Source organism: Pholis gunnellus, assembly GCF_910591455.1.
Source record: "Pholis gunnellus genome assembly, chromosome: 16".
Taxonomy (NCBI): domain Eukaryota; kingdom Metazoa; phylum Chordata; class Actinopteri; order Perciformes; family Pholidae; genus Pholis; species Pholis gunnellus.
Genome location: NC_136543.1, coordinates 4,590,272 through 4,609,752, shown reverse-complemented (window position 1 = coordinate 4,609,752; position 19,481 = coordinate 4,590,272). Strand labels below are relative to the sequence as shown.

Below are 19,481 nucleotides of genomic sequence, written 5' to 3'. Positions count from 1 at the left end.
TGTTTATCTTTGCTGTAAAAAGGTTTTTAGTCTTCATTGAAAGCAGCGTGAAAGAGTTATTCAATCAGAAGCAGAATAATGTTTTTTATTCTTCAAATCTATTTTTTTATTTATTTCTTAGTTTTTTTTAAACTTTTGGATATTAGACGTTTACTTTGTATTATTTATATTTATTTGATTGTTTCCATGTCCTTATCGCCTCATTTGGTTTTGACATTCTATTATCTCCACCAGGAACATGCGATCGGTGTGTGTGTGTGTGTGTGTGTGTGTGTGTGTGTGTGTGTGTGTGTGTGTGTGTGTGTGTGTGTGTGCACGTTTGTGTCTGTCCGCGGCTAATCTTCTGCAGCAAACTGCATTATATTTGTGCTGCCCAGTAATGGCTTTAAGCTCAAGGGACACTTGTGGTTGCGGTGACACGCCTTCTCAAAACACCATTTATTGCTTCTTTTATAGCCATTAACTGCCTGCTGACTCCTCACTCACTGCTCACCACAAGGGGCCGTCAGTGATAACACAGCTGAGTGCCTCCCTAACACCCCCCATCTGCTGCTTTGTGGATAACAGGTCATGCTATGTTTGGCTAACAGCTAACAGAACTACCAGTACACACACACACACACACACACACACACACACACACACACACACTGCTGTACCTCGCCGCAAGTCAGTTGCTGCTAAGTGGCCATACAGCTTGGTGAGTTTAATTTCGTTTTTGGCAACATTGTATGAAGTGTCTTACACGACAACTTTGAGACAATTGCTTGCATACATATCGCTGCTTGTTTTTTTGTTTAAATGAAGTGTGTTTTACACACAACACAGCAGTGGTCTTTGCAGACACACCCGGCACAGATCTGTCCTCTACTTAGCGCACCTTTCTCGTTGATTTATTAAGTGGGCTATGTAAATAGTTTTTGTGTTGAATTTGTGATTATGTCAGAAGTGTCATAACCATGCATGCCATTATTGTTTTGCATTCACGGTTTAACATTATCATAAAACCTTTGAAAATGTATATTCAATTTTAATGCGTAATATATTATAATACTTGATTTAAAGTATATATCTAGATATAAAACGCCCATTCCTTGATAACAGATCATTCTTAAGTGCATTCTAATTCTAAACTTCATTGACTTCATCCTCCATTTGAACGTGTTTGTTGTAGCAGGAAGATAGAAATATTCATTAAAATGATACTGTATTCCTCTAAAGACAACAAAATACATTTGTAAACAACACACTATATTTCGACGGACATTTTTGAACATTTTACAAGTGAACAGACGTAAAAGATAATTAACATGTTCAGAAACCAAGCAGTAAATGCACCAACAGATATTCATTAAAATGCATAACTAATTCCAGACATCAAATTGTTGATGATATGCCTCAGTGGACCTGTTTTGACTCGTCACAGCAGGAAAAACGCATTGAAAACACTTTCCAAAAGAGAACATGACGTAGTTTGTAGTGTTTCTCCGGTTAAAGCTTGGAGCAGTGAGGGACAGACACCAGATGGAGCCATTTGCCATCATCATCTGGTGTTCAGCAGTGTTCCCCACTGAGACTTATAATCGTCTTTTGACATCTTATTTTTAATCTAAAGAAAAAAGGTAATTTGCTGGTGTTAGGAGGAGGTACACTGGATCTTATCCTTCAGTGGTGATGCTAGATTTTCTGGAGGACGATGAGCTTCTATCAGACTGGCCATGAATGTTTTTCATCCGGTGTCTCCACCCACTGTGACCTCACTCCTGACTTTCTTTCGTCACCTCTGCCCCCGCCTGGCTCCTCTCAGACTGCGTGTGTGGCGCCCTGACATTTGCAGCACCGTTGGTGCTGTTGCATCGATGCCGACGCCTCTCAATCCGGCTCAGTTGGCTTTGCCGGCCACAGATTCTTCCCGCGATCCCCCTCGACACCGCTGGCGACAGCATCAGCATGACCACAGGCTCCAGGAAAACATTACAGGAGCTCGTCAGCATGGCGTACGTCCTCCACTCGACGTTTGCCTTCGACACAAACCCCACGATGTGCGAGGCGTTGTAGGGCGCATAGCACACCACAAACACGGCCAACGTGGAGAGAGCAACAGTCAGGACTCTCCTCTTCCCAATGGGGCGCAGGTTTGAGCGCCACACCAGCGTGACGCAGCGCAGCGTACAAAAGGACGTCACGATGAGGGGCATAAAAAAGAAGACAATGGCCATCTCCAGGCGTAGGGGCAGCAGGACAGCCAGCTGGGAGGCGTTGAAGTGGTCGTAGCAGGCTGAGGTGTCGTCCTTAATGGACACAAAGTTCGCCCCTCCTTCGGCCACGAGGGAGAAACTGAGGTGGAGGAGCACCACGAACCACAAGGCAGCGCTGATGAAGCAAGAGATCCGAGCACGGCGGTACCTCTTGTAGATAATTGGGAACGCGATGCTGAGGTAGCGCCCCACCGTCACGGCGGTGATGAACAGGCAGCTGCCGTACAGCGAGGAGAAGAGGAAGAAGCTGTAGACGGGGCACACGGGCGCTGGCAGCCTCCAGTCCTGAAGCAAAGTCTCCAGAGCCTTGACGGGCAGCCAGGCCACGAGCACCAGGTTGGCCAGGCAAAGGTTGAGTGCGTAGACCACGTTGGGCGTGGCGCCGCGCTTTCGGGCCTTGCGCGCATACACAAGCAGGACCAGCACGTTGGCGGGGAGGCCCAGCAGGAAGGTGAAGGTGTAGACGGACAGGGCGGCGCAATCCTTGGAAGACACCTGCATGTTTTCAATCGCTGCCGAGAGCCACAGGAAGTCCGGCCAAAGGGAAGCGCTGGCTCCAATTCACCATGACAAGGATGAATCTTCAAAACAGGAAAAGTCTGGGCTACAACGAGCTAGCAATCTAACTATTTGACGGGTAGTTAGGTGCACGGTTGTCCTCGTGTCCTCTCCATTTATTAACCACGTCTTCCAAAAGACAGATTCTCCATTGGTGGCAGCTGCTGTAGTTCCAGGGTTTGTCAAGCTCGGCTCTGAGACGTGGTCAACAACTCTGAGACTGGAAAAAAGGAGGCGGTGGCCACAAGGTGGGCAGGAAGGGGGCGAGGCGCATACGACATTGAGACAGAGATGCAGATAAGGAGACGCATCCACTCATGCAAAAGGGGGTCATTTAGCAGGCACCAGGCTGCCTTAATTGTCCTCTCAGTGAAGGGCAACAGACAGGTAGCATCTGGGCTCTTAAGTGCAATGATTCAGACTAATTCAGCGTGTCAGGAAGCACATGTCCATCCCCTTAAAGCCCAAGCTGTCTAAATGAACTGGAGGGCCAAGGCAGTAAAGTCATAAATGTGCTGAAGTTGATGGTCAATGCGAGGACAGGATGGGTTGGGCTCTGGGAAACGTCTTGTTTGTGGCGCGTTGGGCGCTTTTCACAGTTTTATGGTCGAGAATGAGTTCTTTACTGAGCATGTGTGAAAGGTGGGTGTGCCATGCAAAAGAGCCTTTTGGTGTAGAAAATGGAGCAGAAAATCACCGTGGCTTGTTGCAGGAGCATTTTATTGGGAGCAGGATGACGGATACCAAGAAGTGTTTTTTCCAAGAAAAGACCTGCAGCAGATCAACACATGCAAGCTGTTTGATTAGTCCATTGATCCACTGCTCAAAACAAATGTGTTTATAGTTACTCTTCTGATATCTAGGGAAGTAATTACAACATATTTACCATATTTATTAGCAGAAGTGAAAGCGACATTAGCACCGGCGTGATTCACCTTTCATATTTTTTCTCGGCTTTGTTTTTCAGGAGGTTACAGTGGGTGTTTCCATCATGAGGGCCATTAGATTTGCTCCAGCTAAGTTGTAAATCACAGAAGTCAGAGCTTTGAAGAAAATTGGTATGACTGAATCAATGATTTGACAATTTGCTCATATTGGAAAAAAGGCATGAATCCGACAACTTGTTCTAATGTTCTTATTTCCCCTAATTCCAAATATTTTCACAACTAGTAAGCAAGAACCAAACACTTACAGGACCCATGTGTAGGATGTAGGGGAATTTATTGGCAGACATTTAATATATTTACAACTATGTTCGTGTTAAATCATTTGCAAAATTCTTACACGTTGTTCCTAGGGTCTAAGACAGTCCAAAGCTATTAGTAAGCATTAACACATCTTGAGTGCTAACTCAAATTTGTAATGACATCAAGTATAAAGTGTAGAAGTGCTCCATAGAAAATGAATTGGAAAATATGTTATGATGACATTGAGAGCACAAAGGGGAATGAGCTGAATATATCAGTACATTTCCTGTTTCACAACTGAGAACACTACAATACAGTGGCGGGCCGTGCACTTTATGCCTGGGCCTTCTGTGCTGTCCTACTACAGTTGAACAGTTACGGTGCAGATACATGAATCCGTGCATGACGGGACGCTGCGTCATTAACGGACAATACATAGTCAAATCAACGTAATTAACACAATGACAACCACAAAGTCATAAAAACCAGTCACATATATTCATAGGACAACAAAGCATGACACATCAATCCAGCAAACCTGCAGCGGATCCACGCATTCCACCACACAAGAGCACGAGCCATTCAAATATTATTCATAAAAATGACACGATAGACAAATGAAAAGACAAACTCCATCCTCCTTTCTTTGTTGACAAAGAGTTTAACCCCAGTACATCGTTTCAGTTCCAGTAAGAAGTCCTTCTCGATTCATGGACGCCAGTGACAGTCGAGCCTCCCCAGTTGTATTTCGCCGGTTTGCAGCGGGGCCGGGATCCCACCTCCGCCGGTGCGTCGCAAAAGCACTGTAGTGTCCTGCCGTGCTATGGCGTCCTCAGGTTAGCGTAGCGTAGCTCCAAACACCAAGATGCTCAGTTAAAATGAGACACATTCCCAGCCATAAAAGGTGCGACTCGGTCAGCCACGAACACCGTTCATACAAATAAATAAACTATACCAAGCAAAACCCTACAAATGTTATAATTTCTTCCATATCTTTCAATTTGAACTCTTACTCCTCCAACTAACTTCTGCCAGCTTCCTTAAATTTCACATTAGTCACGCGCTAGACCACTGACCAATCACGGCGCACGTTAATGCTGACGTACTTAGCAGGCTACCTTGGTAGCTCTGGCACGTCAAAGAATACGCCCAACATGTCAAACTAAAGATCTGATTGGTTGAAGACTATGACAATCAAAAATAACGTCCCCATTTACTTAAACTGCAAAGTCTACCTAGAGGACCTCGGGCCTCTTCTTACCTAGAGACATAGGGGCTGAATCTGATTGGATAACAGCTCTACTTAAAACAAGCTGTGCTGAAAGCAGCGCTGCAGGCTGGAAGCAGAGCAACAGAGGAAGACAGGAGCTGTGCAATGAGAAAATAAGCTAATGGGAAAAATAATTATCATACATGCAGTGAATTTGTGAAAAATTATTAAATTATAAAATAGCTCTAACTTTGTGATTCTGTTTAGGCCAGCAGAGAAGGCTTAGCTGGCCCTGACGGCCCACCACTGCTACAATATACTAAATCTAATTTGGATATACAAAAGAAAACACAATCAGTCTCCTATTCATTGCTTATGGAGCAGCTCCAAACATTATACTTCACGACATCTTAAGTTTGAGACTTCCCTCTCTGCTTCTCTGGCTCATGTTCACAAATATTGATTGAACTTTCCCACAACATGACAAAAACATTGGAACTCTTAATTGAGGCGGTATTATTAAAACTTATTTGACTTGCAAAATTAAATTTGTTGTCACTTGGGGGCAGTGGAAACTGATGATATATCATCTTTTAAGTTATGGCAGCTACGGAGAAATATTATCATTCATTTGGAGTCCTGTTTGTGTCCACCTGATGAAAGTAAGTCAAATATTTACTCTCTGTTGGCTCGGTTTTTGGTCTCCACCCGCCCTCTTTAGCTGCTAAATGCTCCACTATTCACTAACTAGTCAGTGACCGTCTGCTGTTTGGTGCTGATCCGGTGGGTGTACAGTGAGTTTTTTGTTGTTGTTGAAAACAGCTATTTGTTACTCTGTAAAACACTTTCCAGCGTCGATGTAACTATAAACATAACTTTAAATTCTCTAAATTACTATCTAAATACAATTCGATATTATTGTATGATTTTACTGTCAGCTGTGTTGCATGTTAGGACCGGTGCTTTTTATCTCAGAAGTTGCACGGATACATAATCATTTAATGTCATTTCTTGGATGAAAGCGTGTCTTTTTCTGTGACTTTGGGATCCAGTATCTGCCTACAATTCTAGGAATAATAATAATCAGACTTTTCATATCATCATCAAAATTATGCAAAAAACTTTTGTGAACATATATTCAGATGCCAGAAATATCTTTATTACTGAATATTGAATTAAGACAAGAGGAAACAAGCATATAATACACATTAAAGTTACTTTGTATTAACACAACACAGAGCAAATTAACCACACAAAGGTCGACACAGGTCAGAAGAATACTTTTGTTTTTTAAATAAATGGATAAAATTGTGTTTTGTCCTTTTAATGGGGAGGATTAATTCATTCAAGACGTTAAGAGACTTGAATGTATCTCAAGTGTGGACAGAAAAACATAAAGTGAAAGCTGAAAATGAAGGAATCCCCTTAATGTATGTGTTGAGTTATGTCCCTTCCCTTCACAAACTGGACCCGGTCTCATGTTACTGAGCCAGCAGCAGCAGGTTGCTCCTGCCGCTGGAGTTTGTGAGTGGAACCAGCAGCACCGGGGTTTTCTCGGTGCTGGAGGTTGTTGTGAGGCGGGAGCGGGTGTTCACGCTCCGTTGTTCCAGAGACAGGGCTTCCTGTTTCCTGGAAAGATCCTGCAACATGCGGGAATGATGGAGCTTCATCTTCTGCAAGGAGTGCCTGAGCAAGGAAAGCATGGGTGAACGTTTTGGAGTGATTTCTTTCCCTTTTTGGCATTCAAAATAACCGCTATTAGCTTGTATTATTTCTGATATTTACTCCTGTGGCTTCTTATCGGTTTAATTTGCTGGGTCTCAAACAGCGCCATGTACATACTAACGAGTAAACTCACAGAATGACTTGTTTGACGTCCCTGTATGTGCAACCTATACCATCCACTTGGTGATCTGACTCTGACTTACTGAGCTTCAGACAGCTTCTGTTTCAGAGCCCTGATTGTAGCCTCCAGCTGATGGACTTCATTAACGAGGCCGTGCTGCACCTGCAAACAAACAGGAAGGAAAAGATAAAGTCACATTAACCGCAATGACCTAACCTGGCCGAATCACTACCGTTACTTCCGCTGCTAACGCTAATATTCTAGATTTGAAATACTACAGTACGTATTATATTCAAACCTCGTCTCTGCACAGATCCATGCCAGGTCTGCTGGTCCTGTTCTCCAGTCGAGTGTGAGCCAGTTTCAGGGAGGCCGTCTTTGCCAGCAGATCTGCATCCAGCCCGTGGATGTCTCTCTCCATTTCTGCCATTTCATCTTCAGTCTGCAGGCGGTCAGAGACACTTAAACAGTAATCTCTCACCAACCAGGAACATGGCTGGATTAAAACTGCTGCAACCCCTGCACACTTTATCTCAAATCCACAGTCCACGAACAATAAAACCCTGCCGTTATAAACTACTTGAGGACTCACATTTTTAATTTGCCACTCCAGCTCGTCGCGGGCCTGCTCTTCTTGGTGAATGCGCTTACGAAGGGCGAACTCCGTGGCACGGCGCTGAGTGTCCAACTCATTCTGCAACTGAGGAAAAACAGGACAGAGGACGAATGAATTGCAAATGGGCCACACTTGACACGACAGACGAAATGACAACAGAAACTACATCATGCACACCTGGGCTCTGGTGAGACTCATGTCCTCCCTCATTTGCTGGGACACCTGCATGGCCTCCTGGGCACGGGCCACATTGTACTGGCTGAACTGGACCCACTCCTGGGGGGTGGAGGAACTACAACAAGGATATTTCAGCATTATGATGTGTGTGTTAACCAGGAGAGGTGAAAAAAGAAAGCATTACTTCATCGTGCACACCCCCATCCCGAGTTTACCCCGACGGTATGCGAGTTGGGTTGGTCTTCAGGGAGATCTGAGGTGACTTGATAGTAAGCGACAGGCACGACATATCAATGTCCAGGGCGTCCATCTTGTTCTGGAGGTCAGCGGTCAGCTGGTGCCGAGCCTCCTGCAAAACACTACGATGGAGAACATTGGAAAAGTCGTCGGAGAAAATACCTCTGCAGTGTTTTTGCATCACACCGTAGCTTCCCTCACCACAGCTGCTCGAAGGCCTTGTCGATGTTTTGCTGCAGAACTTGCTGTATTCTCTCAATCAGCGCCACCTCCTTCTTCAGCTGTTCGTCCACGGGGTCGAAGGCGAGCTCGCACCCTCGCCGTCCGTCCCTCAGAGTCAAGCATTCGCCGCCGACATCCAGGGGAACGTCAGTCGCAGCCAGGGCGTACTCCGTTTGCTCTTTGGACTGTCCCAACACACATCGAGGCCGAGGTCAGTTAAGTCAAGAGTCGAGCAACATCCATGCTCAGAATTATTTTGGTTTTTAATATTGAATGATTCCAGGAATATTGATCCTTTCTCTTAGGGAAACACACACACACACACACACACACATATATATATATATATAGGCCAAACACTCAAATAAGGCCGACATCTTTGTACTATTATGAACATGGAATGAGACAAACTGAGTCGTTTCACAAGTTTTGTGATAAATCACCAGGGTCAGAGCCTCCATCTCTTCATCCACTCTCTGTGCGCAGGTTTCTAGCTCCTCTTTCCGCCGGGCGACATCCCAGGCCCGGTCCCTCAGCCTGCGACAGGTATCACTCTCATCCCAGGTGGTCTGCGGAGACATGAAAAATAATGTGGACATATTAAGTCAGGTGTGGACCATGCGTGGTGTTATGCAATATTCTTCATCATGTAGAGACACACTGACTGTTTAGCTTTCTGGCAGGAAAATCCTCGCCAACATGAACGCACCTTACAGTTGGTCTCGTTGCGTAGTGACCTCCCCTCCTGCCGGATCACACTGGAAACAAATTGCTCATGCTGGGCCGTGGCAGACAGCTGGTGGTTGTTGCCGTTCCACTCTGACACACTGTGGCGCAGGCCAGGCTTCACAGGACGTGCAGACATCCTACTGCTGCGGCGACACGCAAACATCCAAATCACCGTATTTGCAGAGTACAGTTACATGTGCAGGATTTGTTTTGGGTAGCGTGTTAATGCCCTCGAGTTTCACGGTGAGCAGACGCAGACCAACGGAGATACTTTGGTCAACATTTAAGACAGAGCAGTTCTTCAATTATAATTAACAGAGTTTGCAAAAATCATGTTACTTTCAAAGAGGAAAGATAAAGTATTCGGCCTTTGCCAGTAAAAGTCTGATCACTTCGTCCTATCCTGTGCACAGTCTGAATGACCCAGAAAACACCACAAGTGGCTGCAGGAGAGTGATGAACAAAGTGCAACATGGGAAAATTAAGTTTCCCTAAAATCATTTAGCACTACGCTTTAATTGCAAATTTCCATTTTGTGAGATTTGATACTTTCCTAAAGTTTCATGTGATTCTCCTGACTAAATAAAGTGCATGTATTGCTGTAGGCCTAGTTAAAACTACCTAATTAGACCTTTAGTTTAACTTAAAAAGGTTACCGTCATACAATATTCAATATTAAGTGATCAGAGGTGAGTGTGGTGTTACCATACCTTATCATGCGCGTTTCATGTAACGTTGAATATTTGACGGTTAATTTGAATGCAGCATTTGAACTTAATGGGCCGTTTGCTCGGACACTATAGCAACTTGTAACGGATATATGCAAATGAGTTGAGGTGACGAGGCCGTAAAGTGTAGCCAACTGCCGAAACATGAAGCTGCTAGGTGTTGCTGCGGTTAACGAAGCTGAATTTAAAACACCGTGACGTCAAACATTTTGCATCTCAACGTTTTCTTATTGAATTCTACTCACCGGAATTCTAGAACGTTCAGATAGTCGGCGCGCGCTGGTTCCTCTGCACCGGGTTTCCTATAGCGACGAGTGCACGAGCCGTCTCCGGGGCAACGAGCCGACACAACGTTCGCGTGTAATTCTTTAATAATTAAAACACCGTGGCAACGTTCGTGACGTCCCTCCTCTCCGTGACACCGTCAGCCGACGAGGAACGTAACGAAGGACAAACAAACTTTGACACGTATTGTTCCAGCTCGAGCGTCGGGCGGAAACGTTACAATGCAACATTTTAAATACCAAATTCTGTGACGTCATTATGAATTTCAGCTGTATTGACACTTCAGAAGTTGTTTTTTTAAAAATCACACTTCCTCAGATAGCTTCTGTATCGACATGTGTCAAATACTGATAGTTGGGATTTCGATGCGCCAAAATCTCTGACTTTTGCGCATCAACTATATGACAAAAGCCCAAAGTGTGGCCCAGACGTTGTCAGGTGAGGTGTTAGTGATCAATCAACCAGTACACTATAAAAACATCTGCATACAAGCTATTCCTATTATCATATCACAGTCTTTAGTTAACAGCTATCAAACTGTGTGGTCCAATGTAAACACTACAGGAGCATCCTTAACGCCCATCAAAATAAAGCTGAAACTCCTGTGAGGTCACAAAATCTACTGAAAAAGAAACACAGAAAACACACCCAAGTTTCATTTGATCACCTCGCTCGCTACACAAAATGGACCTGCGCTGAACAACACTCGGGTATAAACACTTCTGTTTTATTGTAGTATCAGATTTAGTCATGCCAGTGGTTATATTTTTCTCCATGCTGTGGTGACTTTCAGTGTATACAAAAGCTGGTTAGTTATAACTACCATCACGCGCATCCCAACTACCCTCAGCACATTCCTGACCGTGGTTGTTTCATGGTCTTCTGTCGGCAGCAACGGTTCCCAAAGGTTTAGAGAAGATTGTGAGAAAAAAAGAAAAAAAAAGCCACCTCAGGTATCCACTAAAATGCAGCAATACTAGTGAGCCAATCAGAGGCTGGTCTCAAAACAAAACCTCTTACGACTGAACCTCTCTTTCAGTGCATTTACACCAGTGAACTATTAAGCAGATATACAAACCAACTGTATTTTAATGCCCGTTAAAAAAAAAAAGATTCCCACCTTGAAAATCATCATTTATCTTTACATTGCACCTAATATGGACACCAGAGAGATCGAGACTGTGTCAAGGATTCATTGAGTCTGAACCACCTGCCAGAGCACGACGCCGATTACCTGAGCTATGTTAACGCCCAGATTCTCACACTGGCTTCTATTAAGGCCTCACACTAAACATATAAGCTGCATGTCTGTGCCTTTAAATCTGCTTTGACTGTCAGACATTTTTTTTTTAATAAGTTTACCGACCTTTGATTGTGTGTGTATAGAGTTTGGGAGCACTGCCCGGTGCTTGGAGTGTCGGGGTAAAAAGTTACCTCAAATTGCACACAGATCAACGATATATATACACGCGATCCACTGACGGTCATTTTAACTGTCCTTGGCAACAGTGATCAAAATATCTGATTTTTCCATTATGCGTTTGTTGCTGGGGGGGGGGGAAAGTAAATTGTGGAATCAGCTTTTCTTTCTGTGCACACATTCTTTAAACACTAATAAATTAAAAAGCAAAGGAGAGCTATCATTCGAGTCACATTTAGTAGTTTCAAACACAGCAAAAGTAAAAATTAAAAAAAAAAAAAAAAAAAAAGGAAAGGAGTAGAAGTTTGCCGTACGATAAAAAGGTGAACTCTTTAAAAGGAAATTTTTCTGTGGCGGGTTCATAATTTAAAAGTCAAAAGAAAGTTTGGTGCAAGCGTGGTGGTGGCGCTGTGCGGAGGTCCTATTCCTTTCAAGCAGAGGCGAGAGGTTCATGTAGCTACACAGTAAACGGATTTCAGAGCGTTCGGGCCTCAAACAGCTGGAGGAGGAGGAGGAGGAGGCCTCGAGTCCTTCAGCGCTCTTCTCGAAGCCCTGCTCTCGTGTTTTTGTGTCTGTGGTCCAATTTCAGATGGAAATTGTCTCTCATTCTTCCTTTCCTGGCATTGTTCAGGTGGGCGGGACGATGCGACGCCGTGTTGGTGACGTTTGTCCAGTCCACGATCACTGTGGCGTCGCATCTCCGTTGACTTCTACGCCGTGCTGCTGTAGCTGTGCTCGAAGCAGTGCGTTGTCGTTCTTCAGTTCCTCAATCTAGAAAAAAAAAAAGAAGAGAATTAGAGGCATGGAGACAGAATAGAAGGGATTTTCTTTTTCTTTTCTGAAAATGAGACATTTTCTGTCCCGGTCAGAAACACACAAGCACCATTAAACGCAACAGGAGAAATATGCTCTGCCCGCTTTAGTGTGTTATTTGGTGGCATCAATATTTGTTAACACAAAAGAACATCATTCATGCTGGTTGGCATTAGAATATGGCGTCCTATGTTTCTCCAGTGGACAGAGCCCTTGAACCAGGCGACTCTTCCGGCGGTGTGCTTATGATGAATAATGCAGCAGTCCGAGGCGCTGACGGGATCACATTTCACTGGAGATGTACCTCGTGCGATTTCAGGTGACTGACAAATCGATCGGTTACAAGGTTTGCTGGCTGCGAGAACTTCACTACAGCAACGAGGAACATGAGAATTGTTTGTGATCCGTCTGCTGAGAACAACCCGCTGGAAGTGATGTGTGACTGTTGCTCATCGTATAAGAATTCAAGTCATTTGGCTTTTTTCAAAGTCTTTCTATTAAGACTGATTCTATATTCTGTTTAGAGGCTGCTTGTGCACTCCGGTCACACTCGTAAAAGTATTTATGTATTTCTGATACCTATATTTTGTATGAATCAGCCTTTTTGGTTTATGCCTGGAATGCAACTCGTTTTTCCAGTTCTCTCGTTATTATCTTTCTCGGGAAACAGAACATAGTTTGGATGAGTCTGAGTTAAACCCACAATAATGTGAGCTTAGTTTCACCTCCTGTCATCCTAGGAAGGTTACAGTGGTCTTAAGTGATGCTATCAGATATATAATATATATGGGAGGTTCACCTGTTGTCTCAGCAGCTCGTTGTCCATCTCGACCCGCTCCACCTCTTTGTAACTCTCCTGCAGTCGCTGGTTGCTCTGGCGCAGCTCTCGGATGTAGTCGCACGCTTTGGACAGGATGCCTCCTTTACTCTGAGAAACACAGCACATCGAGAAGTTACAAAAAAACCAAAAGGGGTTAACTATGACTCAGCACTTCCTTGTATGCCCCCACCATTGTGTCCCTCACACGAATCTTTGCCAACCTTTCCTCTTGTGACTAAACTCTTTCAGATTCTCTCAGACACACTTCTGGTTACACGTGGAGCTGGATCAGATTAATAAACCGAAAAAAGCACCGCCACGTACCCACCATGAATACTATTGGCTGTGGTTACACCGGGTGTCTTAAATCTGACTTTCAGCATCTTTTATGCATGCATCAGATGAAAAGACAGGATGCACAGAAAGTATCAGTGGTTCATGTGTCGAAGTGAAGACTTGGAGAGCAGAGAATGTAGATCACAGACATTCCAGCAGCGTGTCTTCAAAACCCTCATCTTTAGAGCCGGACTTAATCCAATCAAAGAACAGGCAGGGAGCAATCTGTCACTACGTCACATGCTTTGGCAAATTCTAGTCTCTTGGAGAGCGTCATTGATTGGAGGGCTGACCTCTGCACAGCACTCACCGCTCCAGTTCTGCTGTCTATGCTACAGTCGGGGATGATTTTTGAAAGTGTGACGATCCAGTTGTTAATCTTGTCTCTTCTTCGTCTCTCCACTGTGAAGAAAGAAAGAAGCTGGTTTTAAACCGGAAATACAACTGTTAAGACATAACGTGTTAGGACTTCTTGAAACGGAGAACTTTCAGATGGAACTATGATCGGTGCAGCTTTTACAAAACACAAAGCAGACAGGGACTCCAACGCTCGTGCCACCAGCGCCCACATACCTTCATTGTGCTGTGCTCTTCGCCTCTCGTCTCTGGGCGCCCGTGGACCGTCCACCTTCCTGTTAAGACACAGCAAAACAAACTTGACAGTGAAATTATTAATACACGAGCAGATTTTCAGTGTTAACCAAATACAGAACACCTGCTCATCGAATAATGTTATCGTCAGATGCATCAAACTCATTTTTTGAACTCCTTGAACTGGCCTTTATTAGTCTTGGGGAAGAAGGTGCAGTCACAGCTGAACCTTCAGGTCCTCTGAAGGGACAACGGTTTGTGGGATTCAGACCCTGAATTAGGACGAGTATTTGCCATCAGCCTTACAAAGCCTGCTTTCCTGTTTAGGTGCATTACAACCTGGAATTAAACTGGAGTTTGATTTGGACAAACACAAAATAGTCAAAATTGCTGCAGTGACATGAAAAAAGCAGCTTGTTTTCAAAGATTCTAAAAAGTTTTAAAATATGCAGTCATGCATGCATATGCTTTCACCTCCTTTGCTAGGAAGCTCCTCAATACGATCTGGTGCTACCAATTACATTTTGTGTAGGTACATGTCATACAAACCAAACAAAAATCCACTTTAAAGACAGGTTGTGGTGCAACAGAATAGAAAAAACGCCATGTGGGGAGAATACGTTTGCTAATTTGAGCCAAGGGGACCCAGTCACGGGATACGAACAGCCTCAAGTGGCCCGTTAACTAAACCTGTGAACATACAATGAACGACAGGAGGATGCTAACGATTAATTAGTGAGCACATGATGGGGGAGGGGGTCGTATGTGAAAGTTCTTCTCACCAGTTTGAACTGCCATGCTGCAACATCTCGCTTTCATCAAGGTCTCTGGGGATGGCAGGTAAGTAGGACACAGTGTGGTTTTCAGAGGTTGGATTTTTTTTAAATGATTTTTCTTTTCGTATTTTTAGGTATCTTCATTTGTACACACAATGACAAAACTAATCACTCCAGCAAGGGGAAGGAAGATGTAAAGGACATCCGATCCACCGTGAAGTTAACATGGGAGGCGGGAGGAAGGGGGGGGGGGGGGGGGGGGGAAGTCGGCCAAACACGTGGAAGGAGAGAGAGAGAGGGAGAGAGGTTTGGTAACTTCAGGGATGGGATGAATGTGTTCGGTCATACTCACGCAGTGTAGGTGTGTGTGCGTGGCGCGATGGTGCGAGGGGCCGCCGCCTGCAGCACCTCGGGGGGGCTCATCATCACGTAAAACTGGCCTGGGTTTTAAGAGACAGAAATGAGGACTAAATAAAAGTTCTACTGATGGTCGGACTTGTGAATTTGGATTTTGGCGTCGGAGCCACCGCCGCTTGCTCACCTCCCGCCTGTGCAATCGTCGGGTCGGAGGTGGCCTGCACGGACACGGCTGTGCCATCGCTGACGGTGGTGGCGGGGAAATAAGCGAAGCGCGTCTCGCCTCCCACGGTCTCGCCGCCGGGACTGCCCCCGTTACTGAAAGGGTTCTGGATGACGGCCTGGCAAAAAAGGTGGAGTCAGGGACAAGTCGGCCAAACAGTAAACAAACATATAATATATGTATATAATATAGGGCTGAAACAAAGTACTTTGAAATTCTTTTAATCTATTGTGTTTCCATTTCAGAAAATGCTTTATTTAAAACCCTAGAATGTAATGTGGCACTTAAATGCATTGATTGGGTTTTGTTTTATGCAATTCAAGCAAAAGAATTTGGGGGGATTTTTCTGAGGAAGCCAATTAGTTGCTAATTTGAAGAGTCTTATTTTCTTCTTTGTTTTTTTTACTATTGCTCTTTAATAATATGGGAAAAACATTTATTTTCTTATTACTCGATAAATTGATGGAATGATCAATAGAATACTTGATTACTAAAATAACCGATAGCTGCAGCCTTAACATAATATATAGTAAGACTGTGCGTGTCTTTGTAAGTGTTCACATTGATGTAGCCGTTCTGAATCCATTCAGTCAATTTATGTTTATTATCCAATAGAAAAATGTTGCTGTAGTTCGAGGCCCAAAGCTGGAAAAAAGGAACCAAAGCTTTGGGTCCTTTCACAGCGGGACGCACCATAAAGTGCTCTCTGGATAGAGAGTACTATATGTCAACACATTTGTGTGACGTTTAACACTCCGCTATCCCTTCCTTGTCTAAGTAATGCATTTGCACACCGTGTGAGTCAGACTACAGTTACACTTCAGTCTGGCAGTTTTTTACTCACCTGAGCCACAGCCTGAGGGGCTCCGGCAAACGCCGCGGTGGAGACGACGCTGACAGCTCCGGTCCCATCAGCGGCTGCTTCTAATTGGTCGTCGGTCACCTGAACCACGCGGTACGTCACCTGGGGACAGAGCAGAGAGGAGACGGTTTTTATCTTTTAAAGAGATTCTATTGGGTGAAAAAAACATAAGCAAACAATAAACACACTGCCGGCTTTACAGGCCACCACTCTGCATATTTATACGTATTTTTCAGTATATATTTTCTGACATAGATTAGTCCCAACTGGTTGACTCTCTCAGCATTGGGCTGATTCTAAACACTATTTGGGTGTGTTGAGCTACTTTTAAACCATGAACTTTTTTATAGATTTGATAAGACATGTCAATATCAACACCAGCATTGATTCATCACAGTACAGTCATATCCTTTAGTTTACAGCTGAAAAAACATGTTCAAAGCGTGCGGCCACTCTTTCAAATAATAACTAATGAATAAATAATGACATTAAACACATGAGAGAGGTAGGTTTTTGAAGAACTACACATATCAAAGTTGTTTATTTAAATTCTTACAAATGTCAATGTGATTTTGCACGAGGTTTTCTTAACGTTACTTCTGGAACAGAATCTGTGAGTTGCGGCTTTACTTCAGCTCTCCATAGTAAGTACAGTTAATATGAATCATTCATTGTGTAGGAATTGTACAAATTAAAACACCAGCAGGGCAGTTAGCTAACCTGTGAGGGAACTTCATGCTGTTAGCCAGTGAGCTAACGCTAACTAGCTCACGTTAAGCTAACACAAATTTGACATTATATGAAAGCTCTACAAAACATCCAGACTTAGCATATCTCCATCACAGGAAAACTACATTTCTGTCATGTTAGACCCACTCACTCAGTGATACTTTGTAGTAAACACTTTTAATCAGTGCAGGGTTGTTGTGATGTTGTAGTCTATATGGTGTCGCTGTTACATGTATTGATGTTGCCGTCTCTCTTTTAAAATGAATGAGACTTCTTGAATGTATGGGCTTAACAAACTAACCAACCAACTAACATATAAACCACATTGTTGTGTAGAAGACAGGTCCTCCATGCTCACCTGTCCTCCACTGTTCTCTGTGCGGAACTGGTACTGCACATTGTGGTCAGTGAACGTCGCCTGCGGGACACCAGTGATGGTCACTGCAGTCTGCTCCTCCGTCCCCACCGTCTCTCCTGCAACACACAGGGCAACGTGTTTCAAATCTGTGGAGGTGCCCCAGGGCAGGAGCATCAATAACACAGATGTGAGAGGATTGCAACATGTCTGCAGACATGCACACGTTTTTCTTTTACAATAATCAAGATCTCAGTTCTTATAATGTGTCTCAAAAGAGGCAGAACCTGCATCTGCATCACATATTTTTATATTGAGAAATTAAAACAGATTATTTGTTGTCTAGTTTAGCAGAAAATGAGGCTCCCACCTTCCTGTAACTGCACCACCTCTTCCGTTTCCTGTTTGTCGTGACTAAAAAAACAACAAGAGAAAACGAAATCAATCATCATAATTATATTAATGTGGATCCAGATCTCAGTTGTGGGCGAACAGCGCCCCCAGGTGGTAACAAGAGGGGACAACGGATCAGACATAAAAATAAAGTGATGCATAACTAGCGTGCAAGCGTGACAGATGAGGTTTTCTGCAACTTCCAGGCGGAAAAGGTAAACTTTAATGAATCAAAACTGAAGCGGAAGTGGTTTGATTTACTGCACAAGGAGAGACAAACTTCACAATAAACTATCACATTCTTAATAACACAGCCCCTCCTAGTTAAGAGTTATGCATTAAACCTTACAAACAGTTGCATTATATAACGTACAGTAACAACGCATTAATGAACAAATATCGCCCTGACAATAATGGCACAAATTGCTGCGGTGCATTCATTGTCTAGTAAATAAAACAGTAATCGGCATGTTACAGATTTGCAAAACGGCGCACAGTTTTCTGCCGAAAAAATGTCTTTACGGATGCCGAAGAGCATCATCTCCGCGAGCTGCGCACTCTCTGATACTACCAAAAACAACACAAAAAAACAGTGTACATATATCAGAAGTATTAAAGGGAGCATGCAGGGGTTGTGAACGGAGCACTGTGTTAGCAAAGAGAATGAAAACATGGTTTATTTTAGGCCGTGTGAGGGAGCCATGGCTGAGCAGGAAGCGGCCGGCAGCCTCTCACCTCGCCGAGCTGTCCAGACTCTGCTCCAGCATATCCATGAAGGCTTTTGCGGGTGTAAAAAAAAAACCCGCTGATATTCAACGACACTGATTTACGGAGATGGAAGCGCTGATCACGGGGACAAACACACGGGTCATGTGAGGAAGACAGTCCAGGACACGTGAGGCAGCGGCCGGGCGAGGAGCTAAAATGGAGGCCGCTGCTGAGCGGGGAGGCGGTCGTCTGTGCGGAAAACACAACACAACGCGCACAAAAAAAAACACTCTGGGTGTTCACGCGGCTACGGCGGAGGCGGCGGTGCTCCGGTCGGCGGGGTTCAGCTCGTTATAGTAGTTTAGATGAACTGCACGGTGCACGGACGGAAGATCATTTCCTGTGAAATTGGTTCGCTGGTAATGTGTTCGTCCTTGGTTTGCTCCGCGGCGCACAGCTGCTGTTTATCCGCGCAAAGCTGCGGGCTGCGACATGCGGCCAATAAGATGCGGAGTGGACTATTTTGTTCGTTTATAATGTGTAAAAAAATGATTGGGTGGGTGTTTGTTTTTGCACTGAAAATGTTGGTTTGGCTTTGTGAGATTTCAGATATTGTTGCCCAGCATTCACGTGACTCAAATAGTTTAGTGGTTAAACTGTAGTATCGTGTTTGTTCCCGGTGTATTTCTGCGTTAAAACCTCCACGCGCGTGGATTATTTGCCTTGCGTTTTTGAGGCAATGTCATAAATATATGACTCAGGCAGTATTAATCTGTACAACATTGATCTGACAGACAATCGGCTCACTTCTTCTTCCTCTTTTTTTTCTTCAGGTTCTCTGCCCAGGTGACCGCGGAGATCCAATACGGGTTTTCCCACAAACCACATGACAGAAATCGTCCACGTCGAGCCACATCGCTCGCGCACACACAGGCGTCTCATAATTCACTGGTTTTATGTGGTGTTGGGACAGCTTGTACCTGTTTTTACTTTAAAACCAGAAGACGGGTTGAGTTTGAGAGCAGATAAGAGGATCGTGTTGACT

The 19,481-nt window shown here is 44.2% G+C and overlaps 3 protein-coding genes across 4 annotated transcripts; all 3 read right to left on the bottom strand.

Moving 5' to 3' along the window:
- Window positions 1-1,757: 1,757 nt before the first annotated feature.
- Window positions 1,758-2,759, bottom strand: LOC306708024 (free fatty acid receptor 3; the record flags this gene model as incomplete). Its single annotated transcript, XM_079175707.1, has 1 exon — window positions 1,758-2,759. The coding sequence occupies one exon, from the start codon at window positions 2,757-2,759 to the stop codon at window positions 1,758-1,760; it is 1,002 nt and encodes a 333-aa protein (XP_079031833.1).
- A 3,935-nt stretch (window positions 2,760-6,694) lies between these two features.
- tekt2 (tektin 2 (testicular)) lies at window positions 6,695-9,176 on the bottom strand (the record flags this gene model as incomplete). The annotated part of the gene is made up of 9 exons (XM_079175491.1): window positions 6,695-6,899; window positions 7,142-7,221; window positions 7,358-7,501; window positions 7,652-7,759; window positions 7,853-7,967; window positions 8,068-8,211; window positions 8,291-8,496; window positions 8,755-8,880; window positions 9,021-9,176. The coding sequence occupies 9 exons, from the start codon at window positions 9,174-9,176 to the stop codon at window positions 6,695-6,697; spliced, it is 1,284 nt and encodes a 427-aa protein (XP_079031617.1).
- A 1,589-nt stretch (window positions 9,177-10,765) lies between these two features.
- On the bottom strand, window positions 10,766-19,293 carry usf2 (upstream transcription factor 2, c-fos interacting). Of its 2 annotated transcripts, XM_079176182.1 has the most exons (11): window positions 18,464-19,293; window positions 17,706-17,749; window positions 17,339-17,454; window positions 16,234-16,353; window positions 15,351-15,507; window positions 15,162-15,249; window positions 14,816-14,860; window positions 14,016-14,074; window positions 13,753-13,844; window positions 13,086-13,214; window positions 10,766-12,244 (listed from the first exon to the last, which is right to left on the bottom strand). In XM_079176182.1, exons 1-11 carry the CDS (start codon window positions 18,499-18,501, stop codon window positions 12,155-12,157), a joined length of 978 nt encoding a protein of 325 aa, XP_079032308.1. In that variant the 5' UTR covers window positions 18,502-19,293; the 3' UTR covers window positions 10,766-12,154. The 2 variants fall into 2 exon arrangements, with proteins under 2 accessions (XP_079032308.1, XP_079032309.1); XM_079176183.1 differs by lacking the exon at window positions 14,816-14,860.
- Window positions 19,294-19,481: the final 188 nt, after the last annotated feature.